The 27,617-nt window shown below is 35.2% G+C and overlaps 2 protein-coding genes across 3 annotated transcripts in view; both read left to right on the top strand.

The window, feature by feature from the left end:
- Positions 1-26,291, top strand: part of EAF2 (ELL associated factor 2) — a 64,131-nt gene extending 37,840 nt beyond the window's left edge. For both annotated transcript variants that reach the window (XM_032631347.1, XM_032631348.1), the window contains 2 exons: positions 10,568-10,828; positions 25,851-26,291. In XM_032631347.1, the coding sequence (XP_032487238.1) occupies positions 10,568-10,828; positions 25,851-25,897 (308 nt within the window). In that variant the 3' untranslated portion in view covers positions 25,898-26,291. The remainder of the gene's footprint in view (positions 1-10,567; positions 10,829-25,850) is intronic.
- SLC15A2 (solute carrier family 15 member 2) overlaps positions 10,756-27,617 on the top strand; it is a 58,163-nt gene continuing 41,301 nt past the window's right edge. The window contains exons 1-2 of the mRNA XM_032631329.1: positions 10,756-10,828; positions 25,851-25,915. Coding sequence (XP_032487220.1) covers positions 25,890-25,915 — 26 coding nt within the window. The 5' untranslated portion in view covers positions 10,756-10,828; positions 25,851-25,889. The remainder of the gene's footprint in view (positions 10,829-25,850; positions 25,916-27,617) is intronic.

Below are 27,617 nucleotides of genomic sequence, written 5' to 3'. Positions count from 1 at the left end.
GATGGAGAAATTAAAACCTGTACAGACAAGCAAAAGCTGAGAGAGTTCAGCACCACCGAACCAGCTTTACAACAAATGCTAAAGGAACTTCTCTAGACAAGAAACACAAGAGAAGGAAACGACCTATAGTAACGAACCCAAAACAATGTAGAAAATGGGAATAGGAACATACATATCGATAATTACCTTAAATGTAAATGGACTAAATGCTCCCACCAAAAGACACAGATTGGCTGAATGGATACAAAAACAAGACCCTTATATATGCTGTCTACAAGAGACCACTTCAGACCTAGAGACACATACAGACTGAAAGTAATGGGATGGAAAAAGATATTCCATGCAAATGGAAATCAAAAGAAAGCTGGAGTAGCAATTCTCATATCAGACAAAATAGACTTTAAATAAGGACTATTAGAAGAGACAAAGAAGGACACTACATAATGATCAAGGGATCGATCCAAGAGGAAGATATAACAATTGTACATATTTATGCACCCAACATAGGAGTACCTCAATACATAAGGCAAATACTAACAGCCATAAAAGGGGAAATCGACAGTAACACATTCATAGTAGGGGACTTTAACACCCCACTTTCACCCATGGACAGATCATCCAAAATGAAAATAAATAAGGAAACACAAGCTTTAAATGATACATTAAACAAGATGGACTTAATTGATATTTATAGGACACTCCATTCAAAAACAACAGAATACACATTTTTCTCAAGTGCTCATGGAACATTCTCCAGGATAGATCATATCTTGGGTCACAAATCAAGCCTTGGTAAATTTAAGAAAATTGAAATTGTATCAAGTATCTTTTCCGACCACAACGCCATGAGACTAGATATCAATTACAGGAAAAGATCTGTAAAAAATACAAACACATGGAGGCTAAACAATACACTACTTAATAATGAAGTGACCACTGAAGAAATCAAAGAGGAAATCAAAAAATACCTAGAAACAAATGACAATGGAGACACAATGACCCAAAACCTATGGGATGCAGCAGTTCTAAGGGGGAAGTTTATAGCAATACAAGCCCAACTTAAGAAACAGGAAACATCTCGAATAAACAACCTAACCTTGCACCTCAAGCAATTAGAGAAAGAAGAACAAAAAAACCCAAAAGCTAGCAGAAGGAAAGAAATCATAAAAATCAGATCAGAAATAAATGAAAAAGAAATGAAGGAAACAATAGCAAAGATCAATAAAATTAAAAGCTGGTTCTTTGAGAAGATAAACAAAATAGATAAACCGCTAGCCAGACTCATCAAGAAAAAAGGGAGAAGACTCAAATCAATAGAATTAGAAACGAAAAAGGAGAATTGAAACTGTGATTAAAAATCTTCCAACAAACAAAAGCCCAGGACCAGATGGCTTCACAGGCGAATTCTATCAAACATTTAGAGAAGAGCTAACACCTATCCTTCTCAAACTCTTCCAAAGTATAGCAGAGGGAGGAACACTCCCAAATTCCTTCTACGAGGCCACCATCACCTTGATACCAAAACCAGACAATGATGTCACAAAGAAAGAAAAGAAAACTACAGGCCAATATCACTGATGAACGTAGATGCAAAATACTAGCAAACAGAATCCAACAGCACATTAAAAGGATCATACACCATGTTCAAGTGGGGTTTATTCCAGGAATGCAAGGATTCTTCAATATATGCAAATCTATCAATATGATAAACCATATTAACAAATTGAAGGAGAAAAACCATATGATCATCTCAATAGATGCAGAGAAAGCTTTTGACAAAATTCAACACCCATTTATGATAAAAACCCTCCAGAAAGTAGGCATAATAAAGGCCATATATGACAAGCCCACAGCAAACATCATCCTCAATGGTGAAAAACTGAAAGCATTTCCACTAAGATCAGGAATAAGACAAGGTTGCCCACTCTCACCACTCTTATTCAACATAGTTTTGGAAGTTTTAGCCACAGCAATCAGAGAAGAAAAGGAAATAAAAGGAATCCAAATCGGAAAAGAAGAAGTAAAGCTGTCACTGTTTACAGATGACATGATACTATACACAGAGGATCCTAAAGATGCTACCAGAAAACTACTAGAGCTAATCAATGAATTTGGTAAAGTAGCAGGATACAAAATTAATGCACAGAAATCTCTGGCATTCCTATATACTAATGATGAAAAATCTGAAATGGAAATCAAGAAAACACTCCCATTTACCATTGCAACAAAAAGAATAAAATATCTAGGAATAAACCTACCTAAGGAGACGAAAGACCTGTATGCAGAAAATTATAAGACACTGATGAAAGAAATTAAAGATGATACAAATAGATGAAGAGATATACCATGTTCTTGGATGGGAAGAATCAACATTGTGAAAATGACTCTACTACCCAAAGCAATCTACAGATTCAATGCAATCCCCATCACACTACCACTGGCATTTTTCACAGAACTAGAACAAAAAATTTCGCAATTTGTATGGAAACACAAAAGACCCCGAATAGCCAAAGCAATCTTGAGAACGAAAAAGGGAGCTGGAGGAATCAGGCTTCCTGACTTCAGACTATACTACAAAGCTACAGTAATCAAGACAGTATGGTACTGGCACAAAAACAGAAAGAAAGATCAATGGAACAGGATAGAAAGCCCAGAGATAAACCCATGCACATATGGTCACCTTATCTTTGATAAAGGTGGCAGGAATGTACAGTGGAGAAAGGACAGCCTCTTTGATAAGTGGTGCTGGGAAAACTGGACAGATACATGTAAAAGTATGAGATTAGATCACTCCCTAACACCATACACAAAAATAAGCTCAAAATGGATTAAAGACCTAAATGTAAGGCCAGAAACTATCAAATTCTTAGAGGAAAACATAGGCAGAACACTCTATGACATAAATCACAGCAAGGTCCTTTCTGACCCACCTCCTAGAGTAATGGAAATAAAAACAAAAATAAACAAATGGGACCTAATGAAACTTCAAAGCTTTTGCACAGCAAAGGAAACCATAAACAAGACCAAAAGACAACCCTCAGAATGGGAGAAAATATTTGCAAACGAAGCAACTGACAAAGGATTAGTCTCCAGAATTTACAAGCAGCTCATGCAGCTCAATAACAAAAAAACAAACAACCCAATCCAAAAATGGGCAGAAGACCTAAATAGACATTTCTCCAAAGAAGATATACAGACTGCCAACGAACACATGAAAGAATGCTCAACATCATTAATCATTAGAGAAATGCAAATCAAAACTACAATGAGATATCATCTCACACCAGTCAGAATGGCCATCATCAGAAAATCTAGAAACAATAAATGCTGGAGAGGGTGTGGAGAAAAGGGAACACTCTTGCACTGCTGGTGGGAATGTGAATTGGTTCAGCCACTATGGAGAACAGTATGGAGGTTCCTTATAAAACTACAAATAGAACTACCATATGACCCAGCAATCCCACTACTGGGCATATACCCTGAGAAAACCAAAATCCAAAAAGAGTCATGTACCAAAATGTTCATTGCAGCTCTATTTACAATAGCCTGGAGATGGAAACAACCTAAGTGCCCATCATCGGATGAATGGTTAAAGAAGACGTGGCACATATATACAATGGAATATTACTCAGTCATAAAAAGAAACAAAATTGAGCTATTTGTAATGAGGTGGATAGACCTAGAGTCTGTCATACAGAGTGAAGTAAGTCAAAAAGAAAAAGACAAATACCATATGCTAACACATATATATGGAATTTAAGAAGAAAAAGAAAATGTCATGAAGAACCCTTATAAAGGGAATAGACAGGAATAAAGACACAGACCTACTGGAGAACGGACTTGAGGATATGGGGAGGGGTAAGGGTGAGGTATGACAGGGCGAGAGAGAGTCATGGACATATACACAGTAACAAACGTAAGGTAGATAGCTAGTGGGAAGCAGCCGCATGGCACAGGGATATCGGCTCAGTGCTTTGTGACCGCGTGGAGGGGTGGGATAGGGATGGTGGGAGGGAGGAAGACGCAAGAGGGAAGAGATATGGGAACATATGTATATGTATAACTGATTCACTTTGTTATAAAGCAGAAACTAACACACCATTGTAAAGCAATTATACCCCAATAAAGATGTTTAAAATATATATATATAAAAAAACAAAAAACGGAAGACTTGTCTTTAGCTTATTTTCCCTGCTTGCTTGCACTTTAATAAGTTGATAAATGACATTTAAACTCAATAATTATGATTAATTCTGTCCCACAATTTTTAACAGCACTGGTGATTGTGTGTGCCTGCATGTGTGCACCTTTACAACCAGTAAAATAAAGTTCTTGATCAAAAAAAAAAAAAAGAATGTTTTGTGGTTTCCAAATATTTGGAATTTAAGGAAAATCTTGGGCAGGCTTAAAACAATGACAACATATTTTCTGCTCATAAATCTCCAATTTGTGTAGGGCTCAGTAGGGATAGTTCATAGCTGTTCTAGGAACAGCTGGTGTCAGCTGGACTGACGTGGGGTCTAGCAGCTGGAATCATTTGAAGACTCACTTATTCACACCTGCCAGTTGTTGCTGGCTTTGGGCTGAGACTTCGGGGGTTGTCAGCTGGAAAAGCTACACATTTCCTTTCCAGGTGGCCTGGGCTTCCTCACAACATAGTGGCTGGGTTCCAAGAATAAGTGTCGAGAAAGGGAGAGTGGAAGGGAGAAAGGATACAGAGGAGTGAGGTCAAAACTTTATCTTTTTAATTACACAGGCTCAGAAATCATGTAGGATCACTTGTGCGGGTGTGTTTCTATGTGTATGTGACACTAAATTTTCATGTGTTTAAAGTAAAGTTTGCTAGGTTTTGACGTATGTGTACATCCTAAAATTACAACCACAACCACAATCAGGGTAATGAACATATTTATCACTCTAAAAAGTTTCCTCCTCCTCCTTTGTAATCCCTCTCTCCCACTCCTTCCCACCCTATCCATTCCCAGGTAACTACTGATCTGCTTTATGTCATTATCATTAGTTTGCTTTTTCTAGAAATTTGTATCAGTGGAATCATATAGTATGTCCTCTTTTTTGCATAGATTTTTGCACTAAACATAATTATTGTGAGAATCATCTATTATTGAAGGTTGTATCAATAGCTCATTCCTTTTTATTGCTGAGCAGTAATCTACTTTATGGATATACAGGAATTTGTTTATCTGCTCAACCTGAAGATGGACATTTGGGTTGTTTCCAGTTTTTGGCTTTTACAAATAAAGCTGCTATGAACATAACATACAAGTCTTTGAAAAGACAAATGTTTTCTTTTCTCCATAGTAAATATGTAGGAGTGAAATAGCTGGATTGTATGATAGGTATGTATTTAACTTTTTAAGCAACTGCCAAAATGTTTTCCAAAGTGGTTGTACTATTTTACATTCCTACCAGCAGTGTACATCTATATCAATGCTTGTATCAGTTTTAATGGGGTGTATAGTGGTATCTTATTGTGGCTTAATTTTTTTTAAAAAATAAATTTTTAAAAATTTATTCTATTGAAGTATAGTTGATTTACAATGTTGTTTTAGTTTCTGGTATACAGCAAAGCGATTCAGCAGAAAAACCTGAGTGAACTTTTTGGCCAACCCAATGTGTATACTAGTTTGCATCTGGTAATCCCGAACTCCCAACCCATCCCTCTCCACCACCTCTCCCCCTTGGCAACCACAAGTCTGTTCTCTGTGTATATGAGTCTGTTTTTGTTTCATAGATAAGTTCATTTGTGTCATGTTTTAGATTCCACATATAAGTAATACCATATGGTATTTGTCTTTCTCTTTCTGACTTACCTTACTTACTATGATAATCTCTAGGTCCATCCATGTTGCTGCAAATGGCATTATTTCATTCTTTTTCATAGCTGAGTAGTATTCCATTGTGTGTATATGTGTGTGTGTGTGTTTGTGTGTGTGTGTATACACACCACATCTTTTTTACCCATTCATCTATCAATAGACATATAGGTGTTTCCATGCCTTGGCTATTGTAAATAGTGCTGCTGTGAACATAGGGGTGCTCATATCTTTTTGAATTATGGTTTTGTCCAGATATATGCCCAGGAGTGGGATTGTTGGATCATATTCATTGTCACTTTAGTTTGCATTTCCTTAATGACTAATGATGTTGAGTATCTTTTCATGTCCTTATTTGCCATCATTATATTTTCTTCAGGTACAATGTCATTAAAATCTTTTTACCCATTTAAAAAATTGGATTATTTATTTTCTTATTAGACTTTTAGGAATTCTTTATATATTTTGAATACAAGTTCTTCATCATATACATGCCTTGCAAATATTTTCTCCCAGTCTGTGGATTGTATTTTTTCATTCTCTTAACAATGTAATTTGAAGAGCCAAAGATTTTAATTTTGAATACATGCATTTTATCCATTTTTTTCTGGATTCTCCTTTTGGTGTCATATTGAAATTTTTTGCCTAAACCAAGATCATAGTAACAAAGGTTTTCTTTCATATTTTCTTTTAGAAGTTTTATAGTTTTACATTTAGGCCCATGCTTCATTTTGAGTCAATTTTTGTATATGGTACATGGTATGTATCAAAGGTTTTTTTTTTTGCATGTGGATATTGAATTATTCCAGCACGATTTGTTGAAAAGACTGTCTTTCCTCATATATTTGCACCTTTGTAAAAAAAAAAAAATCAGTTGTCCATATTGTGTGTGTCTATTTCTGGACTCTTTATTCTGATATGTTGATCTATTTGTTTATCTTTATGGCAACACCATATTGTCTTGATAATTGTAGCTTTATCATAAGTCTTGAAACCAGGAAATTTTAGTCCTACAACTTTGTTCTTCTCTTACAAAGTTGTTTTGCATATTCTAGGACTCTTCCATTTTCACGTGAATTTTAGAATTAGCTTCTCAATTTCTGTAATTATTATTGGGATTGCACTGAATCCATAGATCAATTTGGGTAAAATTGGCATCTTAACAATATTGAGTCTTCTCAATATTGAGACCCGTGAACACAGTATCTCTCTCCATTTATTTAGATCTTTAATTTCTCTCAGAAATGCTTTATGGTTTTCAACATACAGGTCCTTCAAATATTTTGTCAGAATTATCTATAATTATTTAATTTTTTAATAATTATTTAATTTTCAGAAGCTATTATAAATGCTCTTGTTTATATGATTTTAACTTTTAATTGCTCATTGCTAGTACATAGAAATAAAACCGATTTTTGTATATTGTCCCTGTGTATTTAACCTTGCTAAACTCACTATTCTAGAGCTTTTTTGTAGATACCATCAGCTTTTCTACATAGACAATCACGTTATCTGTAAATAATGACAATTTCACCTCTTCCTTTCCAATCTGGATGGCTTTTATTTCTTTTTCATGACTTACTGCACCAATTAGAACCTTCAATACAACATTGACTAGAGGTGGTCAAAGTGGAAAACCTCTTGTTTCTGATGCTGGAGGGAAAATATTCAGTCCCTTACAATTATATATGATTTCAGCTGTAAGCTTTTCCTAGATGTCCTTCATAAGGTTAACTTATATTTCTATTTTGCTGAGTTTTTATCAAGAATCACTGCTGAAATTTCTGCTGTTTTGAGATGGCTTTTATTTTTCAGTTTTTAATATAGTGAATTATATGGATTGATTTTTGAAAGTTTGTATTCCTTGGAAAACCCCACTTAATCATGATGTATTGTCCTTTTAATATAGGACATTTCTTAACCTCAGCAATAGTGGCACTTGGAGTTGGATGGTTCTTTGTCAGGGGCTGTCTTATGCATTGTAGGATGTTTAGCAGCATCTCTAGCTTCTACCCACTAGATGCTAGTATCACCATTCCCCAACAGTTGTGGCAACCAAAAATGTCTCCAGATTGCCAGATGTCTCCCTGGGTGACAAAATCATAGCTGGTTGAAAACCACTGTTATATATTATTAAATTTGATTTGGTAAAATTTTCTTTAGAAATTTTGTGTCTGTTCATAAGGGATATTTTTTTTTTCTGGTAATGTCTTTGTTGGATTTTGTATCAGTAATTCTGGCCCGAAGGAATGAATTGGAAAGTATTTCTTCCTTTTTAATTATACAGAAGCATTTGTATCAAACTGACATTATTTCTTCCTTAAATAACTGGTAGAATTCACTAGTGAAGTCATCTGTCACTAGAGATCTGTGTGTAGGGTGTGGGGAGGGTTTTAACTACAACTCAGTTTTTTTTTAGAAGATTTATGGATATTCTGGTTATCTGTTTCTTCTTGAGTGAAATTTAGTAGTTTGTGCCTTTCAAGGAATTGATCCATTTCATCTAATTTATTGAGTTTGTGGACATAAAGTAGTTCACAGTGTTCCTTTCTATTCATTTAGTGCTGTAAGGTCTGTAGTGCTGTCACCTCTTTCACTCTGGATATTAGTAATTTATATCTAGTATCTTTTTTTCTTGATAAACCTGGTTGAGTTTGATCAACATTATTTATCTCAAGCAGTCAATTTATGTTTCATTTATTTTCACTTTTTTTCTGTTGTCTTTCTTGTTTTGTGCTTTTGCTATTTTTTTCCTTCTGCTTACTTTAGTTTTAATTTGCTCTTCTTTCTCTAACTTCTTAAGGTACAGCTTAGTTCATTTAATTGAGACCTCCTTTTTCCCCCCAGTATAATCATTTAATGTTTCAAATTTCTCTCCAAGCTGTGCTTTAGTTGTATTCCACAGATTTTGATAAGTTGTGTTTTTATTTTCATTCAATTAGACGTATTTTCTGAAATCTTTTTGATTTCGTATTTGACCCATGGGTTTCTTAGAAGTGTGTTTAGTTCTCAACTACTTGAATATTATCTAGGTTCCATTTATAAATTTTAAATTATTTTTTTTTGATAGAGAACATATTCTGTGTAAGATCAGTCTCTTAAAATGTATTGTGGAACAAAACAAGATGACATAGACTTATCTATTTCTGCTTCTCCCCACTAAGTAAAACTATAAACCCTGGAAATAATGCAAAAGACAATCAAAGGAGAAATCTGAAAGATGGAAAGAGGAAGGTAATCTGGTTAGGGGCCCAAGGAAGCACTAGAAGAACAGCATATTCAGGGCATCTTGTAACCTCCTCCTTCAGAAGATGACAATTCAGGCCCAGCATGTCCTGACTCCAGCTTAGTTACAGAAGGCGTCTCAGATAGCTTATTCTTCTCCCAGATTGAAAGGGCTATCCAACAACAGCAGGCTAGTCAAGACAAGTGTTTCTCCCACAGTACACAAACACACACACACAAAATGGCAACTATGTGAGATTATGTGTTAATTAACTTGATTATGGTAATCATTTCACAATGTATATGTATATCAAAGCATCATGTTGTACACTTTTTATATGTGCAAGTTTTTTGCCAATTATACCTCAGTAAAGCTGAAAAAATTCACCTCTATGTATTGTGTTGCATTACATGTATTGGGGGAATAAGAAAAGAATTGGAGGACGGTTTCTAACAAAACAGATTTCCATTTTTACAATTTAAAACGTTCACATTCTTTTTTGTATTTTATTTGAGTTACATGGGTAATTAAGTATAGTGGCATAAGTAAATATAGTATTTAAGTTTAGATATTGCCTATGTCTTTTACTTTTCATAATCCCAACATTGAATATAGCTCACCTTGATAGCAGAGGAGCTTTTTATTTTACTTTTTGGGGTGTCTGAGAACTATGTGTATATGTTGTCCAGACATAGGACAGGGAGAAAGAAAGACTACCAGAGAAGAGCTGGGAAAGAAAGGTTTGGGTTCAGGGATGCAATTTTTGCTAGAAAAGTTGACTTTTAAAAAAGATTAATTAATTAATTTATTTATTTTGGCTGCATTGGGTCTTTGCTGCTCCACACAGGCTTTCTCTAGTTGGGGCGGGCAGGGGCTACTCTTCATTGCAGTGCACAGGCTGCTCATTGCGGTGACTTCTCTTGTTGTGGTGCACAGACTTCAGTAGTTGTGGCACGCGGGCTCAGTAGTTGACTTGCAGCATCTAGAGAGCAGGCTTAGTAGTTGGGGCGCACGGGCTTAGTTGCTCCACGGCATGTGGGTTCTTCCTGGACCAGGGCTTGAACCCGTGTCCCCTGCATTGGCAGGCGGATTCTAACCATTGCACCACCAGGGAAGACCTGACATTTTTTTTTAAACTCTTGGTTGGTTAGTAACAAAGACCACACTCGAGCTCTAACAGTAAGTGAGTTGGTGTCAAAATCTAAAATGCCAGTTTCCAAGCAGAATTTTAAAACATATTTGGTCACAAGAAAGTGTTAGGAGTGATTTTTCCTGGAGAGTAGGATTAAAGGAACTTGAAGAGGGGGTAAGAAGAGGGATTTTACTTTTCATTTTCTACTAGTAGAGGAGCTTTTTAAATAAAATGCTTTAAATCTGTAAATGTACGTTTAGTCTTATTTATTCCCCATCAAGTTTGTTAGAAACTGATACATTCAAATTTTATTATATTTATTTAATATTTATAGTTAATATTTATTTACACTATTAACTTCTGTTTTATTTTCAGAACTGAAGGCAGAAGCTAGTCTAATGGACCAGATGAGTAGTTGTGATAGTTCATCAGATTCCAAAAGTTCATCATCTTCAAGCAGTAAGGATAGTTCTAGTGATTCAGAAGATGAAGAGTGCAGATCCTCTCCTTCTGATCCAGGGAATTATGTCTCAGAACATCCTACCATGTCTACCATGCCACAGTGCAGGATTCCTGAGATAGTGGCTGGTCATAATAAACATCATGACAGCAATGGCCTCCTGATGAATACTTTAAGTAAGTATACATAAGCATGCGTAATTGGAAAAGTAAGAATTTACAGTGGAGCCATACTGATTATGGTCTAAAATTTGCATACAGAGAAAGACTTCTTTTTTATTCATTTGACAGTATTACCCATTACCTTCTTTTTTTAATTTAATTTTTATACAGTAGGTTCTTATTACTTATCTGTTTTTTACATATCTGTATATATGTCAATCCCAATCTCCCAATTCATCCCACCAGCACCACCCCACCCCACTTCCTCCCCTCGGTGTCCATGTTTGTTCTCTAAATCTGTGTCTATTTCTGCCTTGCAAACCGGTTCATCTGTACCATTTTTCTAGATTCCACATATATGCATTAATATACGATATTTGTTTTTCTCTTTCTGACTTACTGCACTCTGTATGACAATCTCTAGTTCCATCCACATCTCTACAAATGACCCAATTTCGTTCCTTTTTATGGCTAATATTCTATTGTATATATGTACCACATCTTCTTTATCCATTCATCTGTCAGTGGGCATTTAGGTTGCTTCCATGACCTGGCTATTGTAAATAGTACTGCAATGAACATTGGGGTACATACGTCTTTTTGAATTATGGTTTTCTCTGGGTATATGCCCAGTAGTGGGATTGCTGGATCATATGGTTATTCTATTTTTAGTTTTTTAAGGAACCTCCATACTGTTCTCCGTAGTGGCTGTATCAATTTACATTCCCACCAACAGTGCAAGAGGGTTCCCTTTTCTCCACACCCTCTCCAGCATTTGCTGTTTGTAGATTTTCTGATGATGCCCATTCTAACCGGTGTGAGGTGATATCTCATTGTAGTTTTGATTTGCATTTCTCTGATAGTTAGTGATGTTGAGCAGCTTTTCATGTGCCTCTTGGCCATCTGTATGTCTTCTTTGGAGAAATGTCTATTTAGGTCTTCTGCACATTTTTTTTATTGGATTGTTTGTTTTTTTAATATTGAGCTGCATGAGCTGTTTATGTATTTTGGAGATTAATCCTTTGTCCGTTGATTCGTTTGCAAATATTTTCTCCCATTCTGAGGGTTGTCTTTTCGTTTTGTTTATAGTTTCCTTTGCTGTGCAAAAGCTTTTAAGTTTCATTAGGTCCCATTTGTTTATTTTTCTTTTTATTTCCATTACTCTAGGAGGTGGGTCAAAAAAGGTCTTGCTGTGATTTATATCAAAGAGTGTTCTGCCTGTGTTTTCCTCTAAGAGTTTTAGAGGGTCCAGTCTTACATTTAGGTCTTTAATCCATTTTGAGTTTATTTTTGTGTATAGTATTAGGGAGTGTTCTAATTTCATTCTTTTACATGCAGTTGCCCAGTTTTCTCAGCACCACTTATTGAAGAGACTGTCTTTTCTCTATTGTATATCCTTGCCTCCTTTGTCATAGATTAGTTGACCATAGGTGCATGGGTTTATCTCTGGGCTTTCTATCCTGTTCCATTGATCTATATTCCTGTTTTTGTGCCAGTACCATGTTGTCTTGATTACTGTAGTATAGTCTGAAGTCAGGGAGTCTGATTCCTCCAGCTCTGTTTTTTTCCCTCAAGACTGCTTTGGCTATTTGGGGTCTTTTGTGTCTCCATACAGATTTTAAGATTTTTTGTTCTAGTTCTGTAAAGAATGCCACTGGTAATTTGATAGGGATTGCACTGAATCTGTAGATTGCTTTGGGTAGTATAGTCATTTTCATAATATTGATTCTTCTAATCCAAGAATATGGTATATCTCTCCATCTGCTTGTGTCATCTTTGATTGCTTTCATCAGTGTCTTATAGTTTTCTGCGTACAGGTCTTTTACCCCCTTAGGTAGGTTTATTCCTATGTATTTTATTCTTTTTGATGCAGTGGTAAATGGGAGTGTTTCCTTAATTTCTCTTTCAGCTTTTTCATCATTAGTGTATAGGAATGCCAGAGATTTCTGTGCATTAATTTTGTATCCTGCAACTTTACCAAATTCATTGATTAGTTCTGGTAGTTTTCTGGTGGCATCTTTAAGATTCTCTATGTATAGTATCATGTCATCTGTAAACAGTGACAGTTTTACTTCTTCTTTTCCAGTTTGTGTTCCTTTTATTTCTTTTTCTTCTCTGATTGCAGTGGGTAGGACTTCCAAAACTATGTTGAATAATAGTGGTGAGAGTGAACATCCTTGTCTTGTTCCTATCTGAGAGGAAATGCTTTCAGTTTTTTCACCATTGAGAATGATGTTTGCTGTGGGTTTGTTGTCTGTGGCCTTTATTATGTTGAGGTACGTTCCCTCTATGCCCACTTTCTGGAGAGTTTTTATCATAAATGGGTGTTGAATTTTGTCAAAAGCTTTTTCTGCATCTACTGAGATGATCATATGGTTTTTATTCTTCAATTTGTTAATATGGTGTATCACATTGATTGATTTGCATATATTGAAGAATCCTTGCATCCCTGGGATAAACCACACTCGATCATGGTGTATGATCCTTTTAATGTGTTGTTGGATTCTGTTTGCTAGTATTTTGTTGAGGATTATTGCGTCTATATTCATCAGTGATATTGGTCTGTAATTTTCTTTTTCTGTAGTATCTTTGCCTGTTTTTGGTGTCAGGGTGATGGTGGCCTCGTAGAATGAATTTGGGAGTGTTCCTTCCTCTGCAATTTTTTGGAAGTTTGAGAAGGATGGGTGTTAGCTCTTCTCTAAATGTTTGATAGAATTCACCTGTGAAGCCATCTGGTCCTGGACTTTCGTCTGTTGGAAGATTTTTAATCACAGTTTCAATTTCGTTACTTGTGATTGGTCTGTTCATAGTTTCTGTTTCTTCCTAGTTCAGTCTAGGAAGGTTATACCTTTCTAGGAATTTGTCCATTTCTTCCAGGTTGTCCATTTTATTGGCATAGAGTTGCTTGTAGTAGTCTCTTATGATGCTTTGTATTTCTGTGGTGTCCATTGTAACTTCTCCTTTTTTATTTCTAATTATATTGATTTGAGTCCTCTCCCTCTTTTTCTTGATGAGTCTGGCTAAAGGTTTATCAGTTTTGTTTATCTTTTCAAAAACCAGCTTTTAGTTTCATTGATCTTTGCTGTTGTTTTCTTTGTTTCTATTTCATTTATTTCTGCTCTGATCTTTATGATTTCTTTCCTTCTACTAACTTTGGGTTTTGTTTGTTCTTCTTTCTCTAGTTCCTTTAAGTGTAAGGTTAGATTGTTTATTTGAGGTTTTTCTTGTTTCTTGAGGTAGGATTGTATTGCTATAAACTTCCCTCTTAGAACTGCTTTTGCTGCATCCCATAGGTTTTGGATCATCGTGTTTTCATTGTTATTTGTCTCTAGATATGTTTTGATCTCCTCTTTTTTTTCTTTTTTGCGGGATGCGGGCCTCTCACTGCTGTGGCCTCCTCCGCCACAGAGCACAGGCTCCGGATGTGCAGGCCCAGTGGCCTTGGCCCACGGGCCCAGCCGCCCCACAGCATGCGGGGTCCTCCCGGACCGGGGCACGAACCCGCGTCCCCCGCATCAGCAGGCGGACTCTCAACCATTGCGCCACCAGGGAAGCCCTCCTCTTTGATTTCTTCAGTGATCTGTTGGTTATTTAGTAACGTATTGTTTAGCCTCCATGAGTTTGTGTTTTTTACATTTTTTTCCCTGTGATTGATTTCTAATCTCATAGCATTGTGGTCAGAAAAGGTGCTTTGTTATAATTTCAATTTTCTTAAATTTACTGAGGCTTGACTTTTGACCCAAGATGTGATCTATCCTGGAGAATGTTCCATGTGCACTTGAGAAGAAAGTATAATCTGCTGTTTTTGGATGGAATGTCCTATAAATATCAATTAAATCTATCTTGTCTATTGTGTCATAAAGCTTGTGTTTCCTTATTAATTTTCTGTCTGGAGGATCTGTCCATTGGTGTAAGTGAGGTGTTAAAGTCTCCCACTATTATTGTGTTATTGTCGATTTCCTCTTTTATAGCCGTTAGCAGTTGCCATATGTATTGAGGTGCTCCTATGTTGGGTGTATATATATTTATAATTGTTATATCTTCTTCTTGGATTAATCCCTTGATCATTATGTAGTGTCCTTCCTTGTCTCTTGTAACATTGTTTATTTTAAAGTCTATTTTATCTGATATGAGTATTGCTACTACACCTTTCTTTTGATTTCCATTTGCGTGGAATATCTTTTTCCGTCCCCTCACTTTCAGTCTGTATGTGTCCCTAGGTCTGAAGTGTGTCTCTTGTAGACAGTATATATACAGGTCTTGTTTTCATATCCATTCAGCAAGCCTGTGTCTTTTGGTTGGAGCATTTAATCCATTCACGTTAAAGGTAATTATAGATATGTATGTTCCTATTACCATTTTCTTCATGGTTATGGGCTTGTTTTTGTACATCCTTTTCTTGTGTTTCCCACTTAGAAAAATTCCTTTAGCATTTGTTGTAGAGCTGGTTTGGTGGTGCTGAATTCTGTTAGTGTTTGCTTGTCTATAAACCTTTTGATTTCTGTGGCGAATCTGAATGAGATCCTTGCCTGGTAAAGTAATCTTGGTTGTAGGTTCTTTCCTTTCATCACTTTAAATATATCATGCCACTCCCTTCTAGCTAGTAGAGTTTCTGCTGAGAAGTCACTTGTTAACCTTATGGGAGTTCCCTTGTATGTTATTGTAGTTTTTCCCTTGTTGCTTTCAATAATTTTTCTTTGTCTTTAATTTTTGTCATTTTTATTACTCTGTGTCTCGGTGTGTTTCTCCTTGGATTTATCCTGCCTGGGACTCTCTGCACTTCCTGGACTTGGGTTGCTATTTCCTTTCCCATGTTAGGGAATTTTTCAACTATAATCTCTTCAGATATTTTCTTGAGTTCCTTCTCTCTCTTGTCTCCTTCTGGGACCCCTATAATGTGAATGTTGTTGCATTTAATGTTGTCCCAGAAGTCTCTTAGGCTGTATTCATTTCTTTTCATTCTTTTTTCTTTATTTTGTTCCACAGCTGTGAATTCCACCATTTTGTCTTCCAGGTCACTTATCCATTCTTCTGCCTCAGTTATTCTGCTATTGATTCCTTCTAGTGGATTTTTCATTTCAGTTATAGTATTGTTCATCTCTGTTTATTTGTTCTTTAATTTTTCTAGGTGCTTGTTCTTTAATTCTTTTAGGTCTTTGTTAAACATTTCTTGCATCTTCTTGATCTTTGCCTCCATTCTTTTTCCAAGATTCTAGATCATCTTCAGTATCATTATTCTGAATTCTTTTTCTGGAAGGTTACCTATCTCCATTTCATTTAGTTGTTTTTCTGGGGTTTTATCTTGTTCCTTTATCTGGTACATAGTCCTCTTCGTTTTCATTTTGTCTATCTTTCTGTGAATGTGGTTTTCGTTCCACAGGCTGCAGAATTGTAGTTCTTCTTGCTTCTCCTCTCTGCCATCTCAACCATTACCTTCTTATTGAATTATTCATTTCCTTTTGACTCTGTAACATAATGTCCTATTGGCTTTTCTCCTACCTTTGTAGATACTTTTCTGACTCTTCTTTGCTAGTTTATAATCTTTTACTCAGTCATTAGGGCTGGGGTTCTGCAAGGCTGAATTCTAGGTCCTTTTTTTGTTTTATTCTATATTCTTTCCACAGATAATCTCCATATTTCTGTTGCAGTCAATACTTATATATAGATAACTTGTAAATTTGCATCTCTGACCCACACCTCTGAGCTCTAGACACATAAGTCCAACACATCTCGTATTAAAAGGCATTTCAAATTCACCTTGTCCAAAACCAATTTATAATCTTTCACTATGTTTCTTCCTAGTGAAAGGCAGGAGTCATCTAATTATGCAAACCAGAAGTGATTGTATTCCAGGGTTGAGTTTCTCTCCCTCTTTACAGTATAGTCAATCCTTCACCTTCACCAAGTCCTGTTTATATTACCTCCTTAATCTCAAATTCATCTACTTTTCTGCATCTCCACCACTGTCACTCTAGTTAAACTTACCATTATTTCTTGCTTTAACAATGCAATGACTTCCTAACTGGTTCACCACTTATCTACTCAAACCCATTTTTGATCTACTAAGTACATTGCGGCCATATTGATCTTTTCATAATTCAAGTATTATTTGTCTCTCCTACTTTAACTTTACAATAGCTTATAATTTCTTTTAGGATAGAGACAAAACATTTTAACATAAGAGTCTTGCCCTTTCTGTTCTAGCAACATTTTCCTTCTTTTTGTCACCATACTCAAATACTTTTGCCTACCTCAGGGACTCTACCCATACTGTCCATTCAGTTAGAAATAGTTCTTTCTTTTCATGTAGTTAACTTTTTCTCCTTTAGATGGTAGTTTTATATATACTTTATCAAGAAAGCCTTTCTTGACCTTTCTGAAAAGATCAAATCCCCCTTGTTATAGACCTTCAGAGCAATATCTTCTTTATATCAATTATCATTTATAAATTTATATTTCTTTCATTTGTTCTCTTCTAAAGTATAAGCTCCAGGAGAGCAGTGATCTTGCTTATTTTGCTTATCACTGAATACTAGCACCTGACACGGTTCCTGATACATAGTAGATGCTCAGTAAATTCTTTTTAATAAAGGCACGCAGGTTGATACCCTCTGGGGGAGAATGGGACTTTCTGTATATTTAAAACTAATCTCACTGTATTAATTTTAATGGTAAAGTAAATATCTAGGAAAGACCGACTTGCTCTAACTTAAAAACAGAAGTAAATAAGGGAGGAGCCAAGCATGGGTGGTAGAGTAAAACTGTGGTTATGGTTATGATAGTGTAAAACTATGTGTTAATTAGGGACTAGGAAAGGTCTTTTGAACTTCCAGTTATTTATATATTTAGTGCTATTATTTATAACTTGAGAGGTGAAATTATAGCATCTGATTTCTTGAATGGCCAAATAATGACAAATACTAGGAGGATAAACAGTAATGAATTTGTATGCCCATAATAATATACCTTCATAATGTATGTAACTACATATTAAAAAATGTAGTTACATATGTGTATTTGTGTATATAAAACAAAAATTGACAGAAGCAGGGGAAATTGACAAGTCTATTGTAATGGTAGATTTAATGTATCTGTACTCAAGGATACAGAATTTAGTAAGGGTATAAAATCTTTGAACAACACAATTAACATTTTTTAAATATAATAAATTCTTTTTTAAATATAATAAATTCTATCTTTTTTTTTTGGTCCACAGCACCGTGTCATTTATGTAAATTAAAATTGGTCATAGGAAGCAGTTTATTTTTTGCAAGAGCGCAAACAAATGGAAGGAACCACACTGTGATATTTTTCTTGGGATGCTAAGAAATATCACAAACTAGGTGATTTAAAACAACAGAAATGTATTCTCTCACAGTTCTGGAGTCCAGGAGTTAAAATGAAAGTGTCAGCAGGGTTGATTTCTTCTGGAGGATCTGAAAAAGAATCTGTTTTGTGACTCTCCTAGCTTCTGGTGGTTGCTGGCAATCCTTGGTTTTCCTTGGCTTGTAAACACAGTGCTCCAAACTTGGCCTCTGTCTTCCTTCTCTGTGTGTCTGTGTCCATATTTATTTTTTCTTTTTTATACCTTTTATAAATTTATTTTTATTGCAGTATAGTTGAATTACAATGTGTTAATTACTGCTATGCAGCAAAGTGACTCAGTTATATATATATATTTATTTATATTTATATACATTCTTTTTCATATTCTTTTCCATTATCACAGGACATTGAATATAGTTCCCTGTCCCATACAGTAGGACCTTGTTGGTTACCCATTCTATATATACCAGTTTCCATCTGCTAATCCCAAACTCCCAATCCAACCCTCTTCTACCACCCTCCCCCTTGGCAGCCACCAGTATATCTCTGTACATGATTCTGTTTCTGTTTCATAGATAGGTTCATTTGTGTCATCTTTTAGATTCCACATATAAGTGATATCATATGGTATTTGTCTTTCTCTTTCTGACTTACTTCACTTAGTATGATAATCTCTAGTTGCTTCCATGTTGCCGCAAATGGCCTTATTTCATTCTTTTCTATGGCTGAGTAGTATTCCATTGTATATATGTATATATGTACCACATCTTCTTTATCCATTCATCTGTAGATGGGCATTTAGGTTGTTTCCATGTCTTGGCTATTGTGACTAGTGCTGCTATGAACATAAGGGTGCATGCATCTTTTTGAATTATAGTTTTGTCTGGGCATATGCCCAGGAGTGGGGTTGCTGGATCATATGGTAATTATATTTTTAGTTTTCTGAGGAACTTCCATACTGTTTTCCACAGTAGCTATACCAACTTACATTCCCACCAACAGTATAGAAGGGTTCCCTTTTCTCCATACCCTCTCCAGCAATTTTTTTTGCGGTACGCGGGCCTCTCACTGTTGTGGCCTCTCCCGTCGTGGAGCACAGGCTCCAGACGCACAGGCTCAGCGGCCATGGCTTACGGGCCCAGCCGCTCTGCGGCATGTGGGATCTTCCCGGACCGGGGCACGAACCCGTGTCCCCTGCATCGGCAGGCGGACTCTCAACCACTGCGCCACCAGGGAAGCCCCGCTCCCATTTGTTTTTGTTTTTATTTCTATTGCCTTGGGAGGCTGAACATGCCCATTCTAACAGTAAATACGTAGAATCTTACAATCTAAAAATGAGAAGCAGGCATTCTTTTAATAATATAAACCATTTATGGAAATTACTTTCTACTAGGACAAATGAAATAACACATTTAAAAGAATTCATATTTTATTGATCATATCACATGGCTATAAAACAATGAGAATATAAATAAATAACAAAAATAGTTTAAAATACATGCTTAGAAACTTTGGAGCACATACCTAGTGACTTACACGTTAAAAGGAGATTACAGAGCTTCCCTGGTGGCGCAGTGGTTGAGAGTCCGCCTGCTGATGCAGGGGACACGGGTTCGTGCCCCAGTCCGGGAAGATCCCACATGCCGCGGAGTGGCTGGGCCCGTGAGCCATGGCTGCTGAACCTGCGCGTCCGGAGCCTGTGCTCCACAACGGGAGAGGCCACAGCAGTGAGAGGCCCACGTACCACACACACACAAAAAAAAATGGAAATTACACTGAAATTATAAAATATTTATAATTAAGCAATATCAGAAATATCTCAACAGTTTTGGGGTGCAACCAAAATGATAGAGGGAAATTTGTAGCCTCAAAATGTTCTTTTTTAAAAAAAATTGAAAATAAATGCGTGAAAGTTTCACCTTTAGGAACTAGAGGAACAATAAGACCTTAAAACAGGGAAAGAAAGTATTATAGATTAGAATTGACATTAGTATAATAGATAGCAAAGAAACATTAGAGGATCAACAAGACTAAAAGTTATTTCTTTGAAAACTTATAAGAAGACCAACCTGTAACTAGGGCTGATGAAGAAAAAAAGAGTAAAACACAGTGTTAGGAATGAAAAAGTGGTTAAAATTATAGTATGTTTTTATTTTTTTCATTATGAAAACTTTACAAATATTTTATCCCAGTATATTTGGCATAAAAATGGATGATTTTCTAGGAAAAAAGTATTTACCAAATCTGACTCAAAAAGAAGTGGAAAGTCTGAAGAAACCATTAACAATTAACGTCTCTTCTTCCTTCATCCTATCTCCATATCCCCAAGATGCTAGAAAATTGAAGATAATTTTACAGATGAATTTTAGCAGATCTTCAAGGAACAAACAATTCTTATCTTCTACAAACTGTTTCAGAGAATAGAAGAGTAGGGGAAGCGACCCAATTCGTTTATAATTCTAGGGTAATCTCAATATCAAAACTGAACAGGAACAAGACAAAAAGCATTATAGACCAATTTCACTTAAGAACATGGATGTAAAATTACCAAATAAGATATTAGCAAATTGAATAACCATGGTACTTAAAACAAGCAAGCTAAATCATGACCAAGTAAAGCTCATCACAGAAGTGTAGGAAATGTTCAATATCTGGAATTATATCAATATAATTTACCACATTAACAGATTATAGGAATAAAGCCATATGATCATTTCAACAAATTTGAATTTGACAACAGTCAGTATTTATTAATTTTAAAACTTTTACTGAAGATTGAATATAAGGGAATTTCCTTACATTATAAAAATTAATCACGAAGAACAAAACTACTGCCAACATTATACTAATAGAGACTCCAGAAGCATTTCCGTTAAAGTCAGGAAGAAGACAAGGAGGACTAATATCATGATTTCTATTCAACATTGTACTGAAGGTTCTAGAAAATGTGGTTAAACAAGTAAAAGAAATGAAAATAAGAATTGGAAACAGGAAATAAAATGATCCTTATTTGTAGGCAATGTAATTGTCTACATAGAAAATCCAAAGGAATCCACAAACTATAGAAATAGTAAAAGAATTTAGAAATATTTTGGATGCAACAATGATATGGAAAAATCAGCAGCAATCTTGTTATACAAGTAGTAACCACTTGGAATTTCTTTTAAAAAAATAGTGAATTTCTTTGCTTGATATATTTTATCCAAACTTTAAGTTTCCTAAGAGGAAATAAACCCTTTTTTATTGTTACTGCAGTCATCCCATTTTCAACCTTAGCAAACTCAACACCCTCTTTTATAACATATATTTAAGTCCCCTTTACTATTCTGAAATGAATTTCATAGCTTAATATCATCTAGGCACATATATCTTTGAAAATAATTAATGTAATATTAAGACAAAATAAAAATAGTTTATAGTAAAGTAATAGATATTCTACTTTGTAAATGTTCAGGCCTGGTGAGATAACATAACAAAGTGCCATATGCTTGCACTTACTTTTAATGAATATATTTGGAATTAAGGGAAGCAAGGCAATATTCAACTCATATGTCAATATTTTTTCTTTTTATTTATCTTGTTAAAATAAGGACTGGAAAGGTATATACATACATATTCATAGAATTGCGTACACAGATAAGTTTTGAGGTGCTGTATTGCTGACCCAAAGCCAATGAGCAACATAGATATCACTGTGTTTTCAGAAACAATTTTAAAAAGTCTTTGTAAAGGTCTCAGAAGAAAAGTAAAGTCTTCTTTCAGTTTACATGATAGTTGCATCCTTGTAAATTTCAGAGAATTTTATGTCTGTGCAAAAGGATACTTTTAGTTTATAAAAATGCAATTAGTTCTGGCCTTAAAATTATAAACAGACCTCTCAAGTACATGAGTATCCCACTGGACTTTCAAAAGTTTTACAGAATGTAGAAGGGTTCTTTATTGTTCACGATTGGTCCTTGCATTACAAGACATTTAAGATTCCTAAGTTCCCTGTTCACTAAATGCCACTAGCAATCTTCAAATCACTGGGACAAGAGACCCCTCACGTACTTTTCTGTAACATCTCCTAGAGGGCAGTATTGCTCTCATTGAGAAACATTGGTTTAGGTATCTGAATGCATTTGCTATGGGTATACTCTTTTTTCCAAGTCATAATTACCATTTTGATTGAAAACATATTTCCTTTACTAAGCATCTCATATTCAAAGGCTAATCTCATATCTTCAAAACTGAACATTTCAACCAACAGCACGGTAATGCTGTGCTTATAACCTCCGTAGTATGAAGTCTATTAAGAAAAACGGAACTCAGGACATTTGGGTTTGTGTCACTTGAGAAACTCATTTTATAGGCATCACATCAGGATAAACATTCTTATGCCATAATAAGTAGAAACTGAAGCCTTGAAAATAAGAAAATGGTCATGTGAACCAGATGCACAAATGAAGCTTTAGCAGGTTTCTTTATCAAGTGATGTAATTAGTTCTGGAGTTCATGCAGTGGACTGAGGTATCTTACAACAGTTTATATATGGCCTAAAAAGTACTCACCTTAAATTGGATATTAACTTCAAAATATGCCAGCTTTTGTTGATTGTGGAGTAGTTTAAAAATACAAGAGTTTGTTAACCGTTGTAATTTACCACCCAAAAGATTTATCCAATCCTATAGCTTCAAATAAACCCCCTGTAATCAATGACTCCCAAATCTTTTGCAGCTGTAGCCTCTACCCTGAGCTTCAGACTTGTATATTCAATTGCCTATACCATATATACTTGAATCTTTACTAGGTATTTCAAATGTACCTTGTTAAAAATTGAACTTGTGATTTTTTTTTTACACAATCTTGTTCCTCTGGTTTTTCTCGTCTCAGTAAATGATACAACCATTTATCCAGTTGTTTAGACCAGAAATCTTGGGGGTCATCCTTCACTTTTCTCTTTCTCTCATGTACTAAGTCTAGTACTGTTGATAGTCCTGTAAGCTCCATCTTCAAAGCAAATTATAAATCTGACCACTTAGCACCACCTTCACCTGAACCACCTGAGTCTAAGCCAGTATTACTTCTTTTTTCCCCAGTTTTATTGAGATATAATTAACATACAGCACTGTATAATCTTAAAGTGTACAACTGTTAACTACATACATCCTGAAATGATTACCACTATAGATTTACCGACTATCCATCATCTCATATACATAAAACATTAAAGAAATAGGAAAAAAAAATTTTCCCTGAAACAAGAACTCTTAGGATTTACTCTCTTAACAACTTCCATATATAACATACAGCAGTGTTAATTATTTTTATCATGTTATACATTACATCCCTAGTATTTATCTTATAGCTGGAAGTTTGTACCTTTTGACTGCCTTTTATCTAATTTCCCCTCCCCCCAACCCCCCACTCATGGTAGCCACAGATCTGATCTTTTTCTCTGAGTTTGTTTGTTTTTGAAGTATAATTGACCTACAACACTATGTTAGTTCTTGGTACACAGCATAGTGATTTGATATTTCTGTACATTTCAAAGCAATTACCATAGTCTAGTTGCCATCTGTCACCATACAAAGGTACTACATAGTTACTGACTATACTCCCCATGATGTACATTTCATACTTATCACTGTTTTATAACTGAAAGTTTGTACCTCACCTATTTCTCTCCTCACCCTACCCACCTCCCCTCTGGCACCTGTTTGTTCCCTGTATTTGTCACTCTGTTCCTTTTTATATGTTCATTTGTTTTGTTTTTTAGATTCCACATATAAGTGAAGTCATACAGTATTTGTCTTTCTTAAAGCTGATATTATATCTTACATGAGAAACTGCATAGACTCATAACTGTTTTCCCTGATTCCATGTTTCCTCCACACCATTATAGTCTATTCACTGATATACAATAGTGTTCAAGTCAGTTGCCTGTTTAAAATTTTCCAGTGAATTAAATTCCCATTACATTTCAAACAAAATCTAAAGTTTTTTCCATGATCTATACACCGTGGTCTTCTGGATATCTTTCTGACCTATTTCCCTGCATTCTCTTCCTCATTCATTCCACTCCAGCCACAGGGGTGTTCTTGCTGTCAGAGAACATAAGAAGCATGCTTCTGCCTTGGGGTATTTGTATTTGCTTTTACCTGAGCCTGGACATTTTCCCCCACCTCTGTATTTTCATTACTCTCTCTCTACATTTGGATCTCTGTTCTAATGTTCCACCTTGAGGAGGCATTCCTAACTACCCTATTTAAAATAGCATCTCTCACCACTCTCCCCAGACCCATCTAAATAGTGTAATATTTATCCCTACTTAGGATAAATATTACATTATATATTTGTTTATTGTCTGTCTCCCCCACTGGAATGTAAGTTCCGTGACTGTAAGAACATGGATGAATTACAAAAGAATCAATGATGAGGTACTCTTAACATACACTACTTAATGACTTTGACTGAGTTTGTAGTAAAAAATTATACGTTTTTTCACTCTTCAAAATAGTCTGATCTTCTGAACCACATTTTCTCATTTCCTGATGTAATTAAATCAGTGGTATAAAAGAAGGGTGAAGTCAGAATGGCCATCATCAAAAAATCTAGAAACAATAAATGCTGGAGAGGGTGTGGAGAAAAGGGGACACTCTTGCACTGCTGGTGGGAATGTGAATTGGTTCAGCCACTGTGGAGAACAGTATGGAGGTTCCTTAAAAAACTACAAATAGAATTACCATATGACCCAGCAATCCCACTACTTGGCATATACCCTGAGAAAACCAAAATTCAAAAAGAGTCATGTACCAAAATGTTCATTGCAGCTCTATTTACAATAGCCAGGACATGGAAACAACCTAAGCGCCCATCATCGGATGAATGGATAAAGAAGATGTGGCACATATACACAATGGAATATTACTCAGCCTTAAAAAGAAATGAAATTGAGCTATTTGTAATGAGATGGATAGACCTAGAGTCTGTCATACAGAGTGAAGTAAGTCAGAAAGAAAAAGACAAATACCGTATGCTAACACATATATATGGAATTTAAGGGAAAAAAATGTCATGAAGAACCTAGGGGTAAGATAGGAATAAAGACGCAGACCTACTGGAGAACGGACTTGAGGGTATGGGGAGGGGGAGGGGTGAGTTTTGACAGGGCGAGAGAGAGTCATGGACATATACACACTAACAAACGTAGTAAGGTAGATAGCTGGGGGGAAGCAGCCGCAAGGCACAGGGATATTAGCTCGGTGCTTTGTGACAGCCTGGAAGGGTGGGATGGGGAGAGTGGGAGGGAGGGAGACGCAAGAGGGAAGACATATGGGAACATATGTATATGTATAGCTGATTCACTTTGTTATAAAGCAGAAACTAACACACCATTGTAAAGCAATTATACCCCAATAAAGATGTTTAAAAAAAAAAAAAAAAAAAAAAAAGAAGGGTGATGTTGGTATGTGAAAGAAGACTAAAATATCCATAGATGCCAAGTGATACTAAAACTATGCTGAAGATTGGTGGTTTATTTTTTCTTTACAGGTAATATTAATTCTTTGAGTTGCTACTGATGTGACTAATAATCAGATTGCTTATCCTATAATTTAAAGACATAATGTTGGCTAAACAGGATCACCTTGGGGTTATATTTTGTAAAACATCTATGTTATCCAAAAATATTAAATATTCAATTACTACAGTTTTCCTTTTTTTATTTTAGGAAATGATTTGCAGCTGAGTGAATCAGGAAGTGACAGTGATGACTGAAGAAATATTCAGCTATAAGTATAAAGTTTATAAGACATGTGATAATTTATTTTATATTAAGAATAAAAATTCCTAAGGCTGAGGAAAATGTATCTTAACTTTGATGATAAGAGAAATTTAATCTGATTCAGAATTTTCAGTTGATGTTACATTTTTTACCTTTTATGGGTACTGGTATTTTCATGTATTTTCATTTAATCTTAACAAAACTCCTAGGAAGTTTTACAGATGAGAAAACAAACTTCAGGGGTTAGGTTACTTGCCCACATATTGTTAACAAGTGGCAGATCAGGTGTTCTGAAGTTCAGGTTCAGTGTTCTGTTTTACCACACTGCTGTTTTCAATTGTGAATGGCAAAACTGTTGATTTATAATAAATGTCCAGGTTTTAATTACATCTCTGAGTCTTTCTATCTGATATTCCTTAAATTTTGGTTGAAAATTAAGCTAAAGTTTAGGGTAAAGGTGAAGCTAAGTAATTGTTTTAATGAAACAATTGTCCTCTTATCTCTCACACATTTTATCATGTTCTCTTATCTCTTTGATACTTTTAAATCATTTTCTTATTTTGCTTTTGAGAGTAAAAATAAGCATTTATGTTAATGAGATAAATAATTAATATTTATACCTATAACATTTTTGAATTGGGGGAAAATGATAAATATCATAGTTGAGAGTCACTAACCAGCAGCAAGTTCTTTTTTTTTAATTAATAAACTTTATTTTTAAGAGCAGTTTTAGTTTCACAGCAAAATTGAGCAGAAAGTACAGAGAATTCTCATATACTCCTTGTTCCCACACATGCACAACCTCCCCAAGTATGAACATCCTGCCCTAGAGTGGTACCTTTTTTTTTTTTTGTATAATTGATGAACCTACATTCACACACCATCACCCAAAGTCCATAGTTTACATTAGAGTTCACTCTTTGTGTTGTACGTTCTATGGGTATTAACAAATGTACGATGACATTTATCCACCACTGTAGTATCATACAGGATGGTTTCACTGCCTTAAAAATCCTGTGCTCTGCCAATTCATTCCTCCACACCCCAACCCCTGGTAATCAGTGATCTTTTTACTGTCTGCTTAGTTTTGCCTTTTCCAGAATATCTTATAATTGAAATCATACATTATGCATCCTTTTCAGATTGGCTTCTTTCACCTAGTAATATGCACTTGTTTCCTCCATGTCTTTTGCATGCCTTAATAGTTCATTTCTTTTTAGCACTGAATAATATTATTACATTGTTTGGATGTACCATAGTTTATTTATCCACTAACTGATGATAATATAAGCATGAAAGTAAGTTGGCTACAAAGGAACAAAAATCAGTGGGCTTTGAACTATTCCGTAACACTACACTAAAACTCTAAAGTTAGTAAAGCTGTGTCAGCACAAGGTATAAGTGTGACCTATGAATTATGTATTCATCAAATATCATCTACAGTTTGGCAAGAAGGCATTCTTAGACATGTCAGAATTCAGGAACTGTATCATTCACATATCATTCATGTAATAATTACTTTAGTAATTTCCAATTTATTAAGAGATGAATCAAAATTACCAACTCAAGAATGGGAAAAATATTATAAAAATATGTTCTAAAAAGGTTGAAACCTTCTTCAAAGGGACTGACTCAATTCGTAGGAGTAGTATAATATATAATATATATTATTATGTTGGGTTGGCTAAAAAATTCATTTGGGTTTTTCCATAA

This window comes from Phocoena sinus, chromosome 4 (genome assembly GCF_008692025.1).
Source record: "Phocoena sinus isolate mPhoSin1 chromosome 4, mPhoSin1.pri, whole genome shotgun sequence".
Classification (NCBI taxonomy): Eukaryota; Metazoa; Chordata; class Mammalia; order Artiodactyla; family Phocoenidae; genus Phocoena; species Phocoena sinus.
Note: the sequence above shows the minus strand (reverse complement) of the source record. Positions and strands in the feature narration are given on the sequence as shown.